We start from the raw sequence: 12,420 nt of genomic DNA on the forward strand, positions 1-12,420 counted from the left end.
AATTATTTTACTCTTTGTAAATTTCTCTAGAAACTTAAACGTTAATATTTTATATATATTATATTATATCCTTATACGACATTTAAAACGAAGTAAAGATTGAGGAATGAGCAATAATGAACATAGGATAGGCGAAGCTAAAAGGGTGTTGAATGGGCCTTCCTAAATTTTTGAATTTTTTCTCTATGATAATAATAGCTATAAAGAATGTTTTAATAATTTTAGTCTTAAGAACAACTATAATCAGATATTTTGACCCATTGTCATTTTAAATTTGACTTGGGTAGTGGTGAATGTTAATAAAATGATGTAAAAAAATATATTCTTTCATTATTGGTAACAAATGATAAGTTGACACCTCAAGAAAGAGTCACTATCAACTTTAATCTTTGAATGTATCGTTGCATTGGTAAATGAGGCATCAATATTGAAGGCAAGAAAGAATTTAAGTTTGTTGTTTCATATTAGATGCATATTGAAGGAAACATGGACGGTGGCTATACCTATACATTTTGGTACCAAGTGTGTTTGAAGAGCATATATACCTATTACCTATTCAAGGTCAACCGCGTAAAATATAAGTTATCATGATTCAAAAGTTAAGCATAAACATCAATCATTCTGTGGTGGATATGATCATGTTTAAAAGTATACTTTTTTGTATTTTAGGATACTAACAAAGAGAAAATTGATGTTTATAAGGAAAAGGTCGATAATTAGTAATAAATTAAGAGCGAGAATGAATTGTGTAGATGAAATTACAATATGGTTAAAATGTATGGATGACATTATAAGAAAGTGGTGAGTCATTAAAAATGATCAATGCAAAATGAAAAACGATGCTAAATGACAGCAACGGAAGGAGTACATTTTAGATGGTACTTTATTGAGTATGATTGCGAATAATCACAAGATAAAGACAAAAATAAACCCACGAAAGAAATGAGTGAGATGAAAAAACACAAGTAGGTAACTACTAATGACATCATGATGTAATGAGGTTCACCAAATAACGACATCCTCTTTTATAGGCTAGTGTATTGTATTGCTGATTTTGAAGGATAGGTGAGCAAAAAGCTCAAGCAAATACAGCAAAGGATGAGTTAGCTATTATGTGCTGTCAAGGACATAAATAGAGAGAGATTTTCAAATATGAGCATAGGAAAATACGAGTTATACATGAAGCACAAGACTAATACTTGCTTTGAAAAATTACAACTAATACAAATGCCAATAGATATATTGGTAAAGTATAGGGGAGTATGATTGCAATTGCTCTAAGATAAAGTCAAACATCTTTGTTCCTCTTTAAAAGTTGTGTTAAGGAAGATCTACTACGTTCTTCTCCATCATCAAAGCATGGGAACTTCTCATGACCAAAATCAATTGTTTGAACTAAAGTCTAAAAAAAATATTTGTGTTGATACAAGTCACCATACAACAATTACTCATACCATTTAAAATAAAGGGCAATGTATATTTTTTGAGATGTTCGCCTTAATTCAATTCTGAAAACTAAGAGCATTCGACAAATAAATTTTTTACATAAGTTAATCAAGTATTACAAATTTTTAAAACCAATATTTAATTAGATAGCATCGAATCCACGTATTCCATAATTCAAAGAACAATTTAAAAAGTCGATCACTAGCTATATCATGAGTTAGAATCATACATGCATAAAATTCTATTCTATCTTATCACAAGTTTGGAACATATATACTAACCATAAAAAAATTTAGGAATAAATCAAGTGGATCCCTATCTTCACAAGCAAGTTGCAAAGGAATTATTTGTTTAAATCAAGAGCCCTATTCTATTTCCCTACTTCTCTATAAAAGGAGAAGTGTTCTACTAAAATTAGTACACCAATAATAATTTCATACATACTATTACTACACAATCAATTCAATCGTCAACTAAGAAAAAGAAACAAAAGCCCTTCACAAATTTGTTAACCATGTCCATGGAATATTCTTCTAATCCTACTCAAGGATATCCTCCTTATGGCTATGCATCAACACCATCACCAACACCATGTTACCCTCCTAATCCTCATTATGCTCCTTCTAATTGTGCTTATCCTCCTTTCTATTCTTGGGGATATCCCACACCGTACAACGCCTTTCCAGGCAGCGTTTTTAATTCCGGTAACAACGTGAATGTTTCCGGTGTACAAGAGAATGGGGACGTCATTGTTGGGAATCAAGAGGAGAAATCCGGTGGTGTTAATATTGACAAAATTGGTGGAAATCATGGAAATATAAATGGACAACAAAAAAGTGGTAATATTAACCACCTAGGCAATATTGGTGGCACTTAATTTTAGCTTATAAAATTGAATCTGATTGAATAAGTCGTGAAGTCTATGTATTTTTTAGCTCATGTAACGGATTTGGACTAGTTGTTATACTACTTAAGCAACTTTCATTGTGTCACGTAATACTAATTGTGATTACTCATGATTAATATATTCGGGAATATTTTGTATATTCTCTCAATTAAGGATGAATTATGATTGAAGATTATTGTAATTTTTATTAGTGTATGTCTTTGATAATTGTAGTCAATAGTCGTCTTTGCTTACTCATACAACTCCATTATTATATGCAGCTAAAAGCATAGTAGACAGTTTTTTGTGTGCTATTCACTAATATATAATAGGGCTTAATATGCCATATTGGCTTAATTAGTGCAATGGGCAACGGATTAGTCCAAAAGTTAGTAAATTCTTTTGTGTGAAGAGGTCTCAATGTAAGACACGCCTTATAATGAGTTAAATAACTTAACTGATACAAATTGCGAGAATATGAGTGCCTTAGTTCTTATAAGGTCATCTCACTGGAAAAACATTATCTCACAAGAGTAGCTGAAAATGTAGGAGTGAGCATGATGAGGTTTGTTGTGGTTCGGTACTTAAACCAAACCCAATCACAAGTTGTGGTTTATTAAATTTTTCATACATAAAAATTACAAGTTGGCATAGTGATTAAATTTTTCATACATAAAGAATTAATTTTCACTACCTAAAAAAAAATTAATTTCCCCTTCTTTTGTATGTGGGAGATTTTATAGCCTTACCTTGTTAGAAACTCCAGAGGTGTTTGAGAGAGTAAGAAATGAAGCAAAAAAATTATTAATTTTAATGATACTATTAGAGTATATAACATATCCTGAGACTTCAATATCAGCTTAAGCTTTTGGTTGAGATAGTTTCTTGATATGGTATCGAAAGTCAGTGTGACAAGAGTTTACAGGTATGAAACCCAACCATTCCTCATTTAAAGTGGAATATTCAGTACTAGTTATGAGGAGGGCCTTGTTGCATTCACACTTCTAGCCCAAAGGGCTCTCGTGTGAGGGGCGTATTAGAGTATATAACATACCCTGAAACCTCAACCATCAATTTAGCTTTTAGTTGAGAATTGAGATGGTTGCTTGAGGAATACAATACACATTACAAAGTACAAAGGTGGTCAATATATATTGAGGAATACAATATACATTACAAAGTACAAACGTGATCAATATATATAAAGCCAAACTAATGGTTAAGAAACTAATATGTCTTAGCAAACTAAAATATAACATAAAGAACATATTCTTAGCAATATAATTAAATTGTTGATGGATTATAACACTGTAACGTGATAAGCTCTAAATTTGAGACCCGTAGTTGTTGTATAAGCCTAAGAACCCATGTCAACTCTACAACTGGCCTACACATTATTTGTTGTTTATTGAACGAGATCAAACTATCATTAATAAAAAGTTTACCAATAAACTCTACAAACTCACTAATTATAGACTTCACTAAAAAATTAAATTTAATCATCGACAAGATCACAAGATAAAAAGACTAAGAATATTTCAGTAATTAAAAGCTAATATTTCAAAGGCATATAATTTCTTTTGCTAAAACGATGAAATGCTTAGAAAATAGTTGCAATATTTTAGAAAAGTAATGCTTAATTTAGATTAATTTTTATTTTATAGGTGATTAGGTGAATAATATACTATATTATCTCCTCAAAATATGGACATTTACTTATTATAAATATTACCATCCCTTTATATAAGCTATTTCCATTGTGACAAATAAATACTTTCAAGTTTTTCTTGTATTGCTCAATAATTAAATAAAAACAAAAAAATATCTAAAATGGAGGGAAAAATTAGTTCCAACAAGATCAAGAACATGTTGATTGTTCTTTTAATTGTGCAACTTGCCTTCACCAATTTTGCAGGTTAATAATATTTGCTTTTTTTCTTTTAATTATTTTCACTTTATTTTTACTTTAATATTATATTTTACCCACTTTTATCTTCTTTTAATTCGATCCATTTTTATCTTTAATCATTCGTTATTATAAGATTTCAATTATGATTAATTCTATAAAAAAAATATTCCTTTGAAGCAAAATTTTCAAGCAAGTATAATGTTTTTTATTCATAGATAAATGATGAGAGTAATAGTACTTGGCTAATATTCCCTACATTTTTTTTTCCTCCTATTTATTTTTCATAGTTTTCAAAATAAATATGCATTATAAAACTTATAAAATAAAAAAGTATATATCAACAAGAATCTAATAAGATTTCGCATAGATATATATCATCAATTATATATATCTCACAAAATTCCTTTGAATTTTTCAATTCTTAAAGAGAATAATTTATTTAATAAAAAGAATATTAAAAAATTAAGGGTGCGCTAAATTTATACAAGATGAACTGGTAATAATATTTGTGTGTGAAATCTTTTGCAGTCCAACCCGTGGAAGCTAGATTCAGCAAATATAGGAGCATATGTATAAAAGAAGGGGTGAATTGTGCATTTCTTATTGGGCCTTGTTGTGAGGATTTGAAATGTAGTGGACGTTTGTATGGAAAATGTCAAAAGAAAAAGTGACCTACCTTATCGAGGTCCAAGACTATTCTCCGTGTGAATTTGCTATTAATAATGATATATTATGAGAGAAAATATCAGTATTAATAGCAAATTTATAAAAATAAATGAAAATTCGAATAGTGCTTGTTAGCAAAGCATGATTATTTTAGAATTAAAAATGAATTTGTAATTCACAATTATATATAATTTTGATGTTTAATCATTTATCATTTGGTAAATATTTTAGTATTCTACTTCTAATATATTGTTGTAAGAGATTCTTTAAAAGTCAAGTTAAAGTTGCAAGAATGATCATAACTGAGATCAATATTCTACCTATGACTCATCCAAAGAAAAGAAACCTAACATTTTGATTAATTTCCAAAATAAGCTGTCTTCATGTCAAAACTGAGATTAAGTATGTTCGTTATTATTACTAGCAAACAAAAAAAATGGTCACATCTAATGAAATTTCATCTTAAAATTAATTGGTGATAAGAAAAGTTCATCAAGCTTATATGTTAGTCAAATTTTACATGACCCACATAATAGGAGAACTGGTTGCACACAGTTCTTTTCTAAAACCAATTCCTAATAAAAGAAATAAACCATCAATCTTATATATTAGTCAACTTCTCTCTAATATTTTGATGTTGGATCACATATACGTTATTTTTTCGAAAAATACATCTTATTCTACAATTTTCACTTGCAGCCAAGATACACGACAAATTCGTGCTTATACGTTGCAAACTTGTTTACTAAGGGGACTACTAACTACTATGTTCTCAAGAGTTCTCCTGTACGCCCAAATATGTATGTACAGTTTTTAAGCGTACGATGAAAACTCTTAAAAACGAAGGGTCTGAAACAAGTAGCTCACCTCGGCATATAAATTTTTCATTTCGATGTTAGCATTACTCGTAAAAGCCTACTAGGTTATGCATCCGATAGCAAGTTACGAAATGAATTAAAAGCTACATCCATGAAGAGAATAAAGAGTATACTACTTACAATTTCAAACAATGTTTCATCCCAAAACCACTTTTCCCGTGTAGGGGCGAAGCCAGTAGTTCCTTGTATACCCGTGAGGTGGTTATTTTATCTCTTCCACGCTAATTTACGATAACTTGCATATATTCACATACGTGGAGTCTCAACCTGTGTGATAATGTACTCGAAACACCATAACACCATCAGTTTCCATAACTAGTTCCGTAGTTACTTCAATGGTGGTAAAAATGGTTGGCAGGCCGAAATAAGATGGCTTTTTACAGAACGCCCTAGTTTAAAGGCTAAATAATTGGACTTTGTCCACAAGGAGCATGGCCTTGGCATCTAAGAGACTTCAAATGATTGTTTTTTAAAGCCTATGATTTTGGTGTTTTTTACATGCAAGAATAAGCTTCAACTTTGAAGTCCCAAGGGTATGGACATTTCACCTGAAAACAGCCCGCCGGGTTTATGGGACCTCCAGTGTCCAAGCATTCTGCAGAAAATAAGATACTCCATAAGAATTTGCCTATAGAAACTGCGAATCCGCTAAATAAAGCATACTTTGACAAGAAGCCAAAGGTTTTGAAAGAGCTATACGGGTGATGAGCCATTTAATTTGATTCACATCAATGAAAGCGTAGCGGAAAATCGCGGATGTTGTCGCAATTGCGTTAACGCGCACCTCACGGTGTTACAACTCGTTTGGCGGACATCGTAATGTGAATTGTTAAAGAAAAAATTTAACGCACCTCAAGTTTTCTAGAACATATATTAAAATTTAAGTTTATAAAAAACCTTTCGGAACTTAATATATATTTTTAAAGAAAAAAGATTATCATGGCTAATATGTTCAAACATTTGTACAACGAAATTGCATTTACCCCAATGCCATTCACTGGCTAGCATCTAGGCGCGGGGTTTGGGTGACTAGATGTATGCAACCGTACCCTTGTTAATGATAACAAAGAAGTTGTTTCCGACTAACTCTAGATAACAAATATGATCCGCAATTTCACATAATACAATACATTATAATTTGAAACCAAAGTAAAAATCATTGACCGTGTTGAAATAAGGGACATCACCATGACATTTGTAGTTAAACAAAATTACCTGGCTCATTTCTCTGGCTCGCTTTTTAAAGAGTTAACGGGAACAAAGCTGGCCGAATCACCATTAGCTTCAGGAACATCATCCATTCCCTGTGAATACTATCAGACAGATCAATACCAATTATCAAGCATATATTTCATCATACAGGACACCATAGTTTTGCCTATTTTTCCGAAAGGCGAGATATCAGTATACTAGAAACGTGCACCTGATTGTTGGAAGACTGCAGGACATTCCTTTGGGGTCTGGCATTAAGATCAATCATTTTGTTGTCCATTTGAGCATCAGGGACAACATTCCCGTCTACAAATACTACATGATTTTGCTCTTTGTCCATCACGGTTGCATTTGGTGATTGATTTGGTTCCCTCCTAACTTCCATTCGATCAACCTGTTGTAAGCCCACGTGTTCACCATTCCCATATTTATCCCCTGGAAACTACACAAAGATACCCATCAGTCAGGGAATCGACAAAATTCAGAAAAGAGAATACATTCTCTCCCTAATTAATAGGTCAAACACTGGATCGCGATTTTCTGGTCATTTTCAAGAAAGAGAGTAAGGAAAGCACAACAATCCTTCACTGATTAAAAATTTTCCCTCTTTACCATAGTCATACCAATATATCCCTTGAGTGAATTTCATCGTCAAGGGTTTCATCAACGATCGGTTTGGTTGTTAGCATAGTGCAAAAATAAGGCAGCAAAATGAACTGATATTTACCGCGTAGTAAAGGAGTAAAAAATTTGTGTTTTGGACCATATCAAGGGATATATAACGCTTTTGACCGATATTTAGGCGTTATGATAATCGCATCACTCTTGTTACCGATCATTGTTCCGTTACCGCGATTGCGACCGTTACTGCATTTTTTCCCTAAAGCTATGAGTACTAAATGGTAGAATGATAATAAAAAATATGATATAATTTAGCTAGGAAAATTACATGACAAAAGTTATTGCCATGCTTGTCCTACTCTAATCAAATTTTTTGCTATACAATCTACATAGTCAACTAATACCATTTGAGATGGGCGCAAATGGGGTATTAGGTGGTAATGGATACATGTGAAGAAAAAACATATTTACGGATGAGTTTCTTCATTACCATGGGAATGACAAAGCAAATTCATCAAACTAACACTACAATTCATTTCCATTACCATCCTTTAATACCAATAACCAAATGGGGCATAATAATTCTCTTGGTGCAAGTGCCAACTCCTCCTAATTGGGAGATGATTTTGATCATCTCATAGCCCAATTCACATCGTATAAGTTGGGTGTGCAAAGGAGTATGGGATCTTGAGGTTTAGATCACTACATGAATCCATTAATGAAATACAACTTAGTTTAAGGGAGGTATCTAAGACACCTCATTAACATCTTTGTGTTCTTGCATTGTATTTTGTGATATCATCTGGAACTTTACATATATAAGAAGTACACATGATTTAACAAGCCATTATAGCATAGTCCATTATAATCTGAAATCAAAGAACTATAACGGGACATAAGGGTAATATCAAGTTAAATGACTTAAATCTGCTAAATATAAAAGTAGTCAATTATTGAAGGACAAACTAGGGTAGATATATGACCTAATAGGGATGGAGGTAGTATGAAACAAGCAAACACACGCTATACATATAAAGTCACAGACCTCCGCTCTCTGCCTCAATAAAAGATACCGTCTGTGAGTTCTTTTACCACCAACATGAACAGCCATGTCGCATTGCAGGCAAAGGGAACTCCCGTCAATCTCACAATAAAAGAAGGCTGCAAATGTACGTCTAATAAATCAATTCTGAACAGAAGGAACAAATAGACATCAACCTTATTTTGATGCAGAAAGCCACCCACCTGGAGCATTTTCACAGATGTCGCACTTTGGTACAGCAGTAGGAGCAGCAAGCCCAACACGTATATGTCGACTAGCAAGCTTGTTACACATGTGTACCTGCCATTCCAATTCATCGAAAACTGGACAAGTTACTGAAACAGATTCTGAAGAGGAAAAGACGTAGCAAGTATTCGTCCAATAAGAAAAAAGATCCATAATTGACATCTGAAATTCTGAACTTTTTTATTCGAAAGATTCTTCAGCCATCTGATATCTTTTTGTTATCATTAGCATTAATGACGGGCAATCGAATATTGTAGTATTAATAAGCATTGACACATAATTACTTTCCAAAGCTCAATCATAAAAACAAAACTTATAGCGGAAGAACGTTCAAATCTGACATCTTGGAAGGACAGCGGTAACTAGGCCAAGAAAGCCGTAAATGCAACAAGCATCAATATTTTTAAAACTATACGTTTTCACTTACGACAAAGAATCTAACCATCCCTGTCATTTTGTAACTTTGTCTCCTATAATGCTGAGTCTTCCGTTCTTAACAATGACTTTAATTTGGCTATCTTAAGGGACAGGGTATGGGACCGATCTGCTCACCAATCAGTCTCACAATTGACGACAGAGCTCTCCAGAACCGGCTTAGGTCATATAAGGTAAGGCAATTTATAGCTTCAGCAGTTCATCCTGATCACAATCACCCAGCAAACTGCACAAGTAGCCTTCATCAGGGCCACTAGGAATGTGCCAGTTGTTTACCTACACCTTGATGAACACCAGGTGTGTACCTACCCCATCATCGTTTATTGATGTAACATTTTTTTCTCAATAAGTTATACTCGTCTTTTATCAAAAATTACAGTCTACCTCCTCTTACACATGCTTTATTAAGGCATCAAAGGGTTTGTTCTTGAAACACCCCCACTTAATTTCTTTAAAGCGTATCTTTTGGAGAGAAATCATGAAAAATGTTCATGTGATAAATTCTACTAGTAGACTTTGCCTTCTTAGTTCCTCTACATTACTACTTCCTTCCATAAAAATTTATCTAGTGGAACGAAAAGCAACATAAGACTGATTAATAAGATGTAAAAAGGGATACAACATTAAAGATTCTAATTGGCTTTACATCTGAAAATGTATACCCAAAGCAGTCACCTAGAAAACACATCCTAAAGCCAAGTGTCGGACAAAAACATAGGAACCCCAAGTCAATTGGGAATAGCTAATAAGTCAAAACCAAAAACTACTAGAAGTAACTTTTTTTCATTAGCTTTTGGCTTTTTACTCGCTTTTTCTCTGAGAACATAGACAATACCCACCAAACACCTCCACAATAGAAAAAATTGCTTATTAGCTAGCAAATCAATAAATACATTCAGTTGGGCAAACCATGAAACAACTTCGACTAAAAGTCATTAACCAAACAGACCATTTGAGTAGCATGGCTCCACCTAGTAGAATGGTAATACAAACAAATAAAGCTAAAATAGCAATCACAAGAAACAATATGTAGCTTAGGCTGCTTTAAGCACCTAAAGTATGCACGCTAGCAATGACGTTTACAAACGATCCAGTTTTGTGTGAGTCGTAGCTTTTGTTAGGGGCGTCAAGCAAAGTTGATAGGAGACACTAGATCCCAAGCACCACTCCTCAACAAGAAATTAATAGAACTAACAAACCAAGGAAAACACTTCTACCACAACGGCCCACAACAAACATCCTGCCTCCACTATCCACCCCACATCTTTAGTCTTATACCATAAAAGAGACAGCAAAGTGTTATTCTCCACAATTTACAACTAGTTACAAACATTCAAGATTTTCCAGCCATCCAACTCCAAGCTGACTCAGAATCCAAACATGTGCAATGACATGTCATATTCACTTCAAAGTTCAAACTGTCCTCATTACCACAAAAACCATTCAAATGTATTGCTTCCTACTCAAATGCTCATAAGAAATTGATCACCCTAACAACCCACTAGACAATTCAAACAAAAGAAGTTCCTTTACACTAGGAATCTAACTAAAAGTATACACCATAAGTTGGTAAAAAGTAGAGTAGTACACCCAACCCACAACCAAAAAAATTTACCCCATAAAACATTGCATAGAATTGATTCTTCAATCGCCCCTAATTTGTATTTAGTCTAACTAAGATAAACCCAAATGATGTAATACACACACATGTTTACCAAACAAATTCATGGCTTCGATTCTCATTCACCCCTCAATTCCATAAACCCAAATGATCTTTCTCAAGTTGAGGAACTCTTTGGCCACGCGGGTATGAGTTGCCGCCTTCCTTCGCTCCCCAGACCCTGCTCATAGTTTTTCTATGAGCAAGATACACCGGATATGATAGACGATGTAGGAGGACTTGCATCCACACTTTTAGATCATGGCATTGGTGTAACCAATATATTTGTAATAAATCTTACAATAAAAGGCATCAAATTGAAAAGCATCAAAGCTTGCTATAATCAAAAAAAGGAAAAATAGTAACTAAAATGCAAATCAAAAGAATGATCAAGGATTAACCGACAAAAGTTAAAATGAAAAGAACCCAATTAAGAATATTTACCTTCTCATCACAAGCACGGCAAAGAGCAGCCTCATCAGCAGCACAAAAGAAAATGGCAGCAGCACCTTCACAAACATCACAAAGTGTCCTCATTTCTGTCTCGACTTCTCCCTCTTTCACAAATTATCAATTTTGAAAGAAAAGTACATGGATTTGAATTTGGATAACGGATAAGACAAATAAAATCAAACTAGGTTATAAAGATTGAAACTTTAACAGCAAAAGTAGGGTTCTTCTTTCATGAAAATGGAAATTGAACTAAAATCCAAATTTTAGTGATAAAGGAAGGAAAAGGGAAAGTGGGCAATTTAATTGTATATGTAAATATAAAAATAAAAAGTATTTAAGAGGAAAGAAATGGATGAAATGTTGGGTTGGATGAAAGAAGTACCAGCTTGATGAATGTTGCCTGTTTCATCATCCACTACTAGTCTACTACTATAAATCTTCTCTCTTTCTCTTAATGTTTGGTTTCTACTTCTTTCTCTGTCTTGTCTTTTGTTGTACAACTTATTTGCCTTACTTTTTGGAAGCGATCAAAGAGGTAATAGGATGGATGAATAATGATGATGTGTACATCTTCACTATTATTCAATAGTAAGAATATTTAACTTTTTAAATCAATAAAATCATGTATGAGACGATTTTATTGAGACATGTGTCTTGTATATGCATGGGTTGAATAGTCTATCTCATTTGTATGGCTTTTAAGTTTCACCAAACAAAATTAATTTCATATGCATTATGCTTCTCTTGCATATGAAGAATTATCCTTGCTTGGAATCAGAAATAAAATTTTATTTTATTTTAAACATTTGTTTATTTAATTAATTTTTTACAAAGCTTGTTTTCCTAATTAAAAAATTGTAGTTAAGAATAATAAAAAGTCATCATGTGAACAATATATGGCTATAATAATATATTAGTTTGGGGTGTACATAATTAAATTTTGGATTTTGTTATATTATATAGACT

The 12,420-nt window shown here is 32.9% G+C and overlaps 1 protein-coding gene across 1 annotated transcript; it reads right to left on the reverse strand.

The window, feature by feature from the left end:
* Nucleotides 1–4,296: 4,296 nt before the first annotated feature.
* On the reverse strand, nucleotides 4,297–12,150 carry LOC130824295 (B-box zinc finger protein 19-like). Its single transcript, XM_057689232.1, has 6 exons — nucleotides 11,446–12,150; nucleotides 8,864–8,960; nucleotides 8,664–8,779; nucleotides 7,209–7,439; nucleotides 7,001–7,089; nucleotides 4,297–6,380 (listed from the first exon to the last, which is right to left on the reverse strand). The coding sequence occupies exons 1-5, from the start codon at nucleotides 11,536–11,538 to the stop codon at nucleotides 7,006–7,008; spliced, it is 621 nt and encodes a 206-aa protein (XP_057545215.1). The 5' UTR covers nucleotides 11,539–12,150; the 3' UTR covers nucleotides 4,297–6,380; nucleotides 7,001–7,005.
* Between the last annotated feature and the right edge of the window lie 270 nt (nucleotides 12,151–12,420).

This window comes from Amaranthus tricolor, chromosome 1 (assembly GCF_026212465.1).
Source record: "Amaranthus tricolor cultivar Red isolate AtriRed21 chromosome 1, ASM2621246v1, whole genome shotgun sequence".
NCBI classification, from domain to species: Eukaryota; Viridiplantae; Streptophyta; class Magnoliopsida; order Caryophyllales; family Amaranthaceae; genus Amaranthus; species Amaranthus tricolor.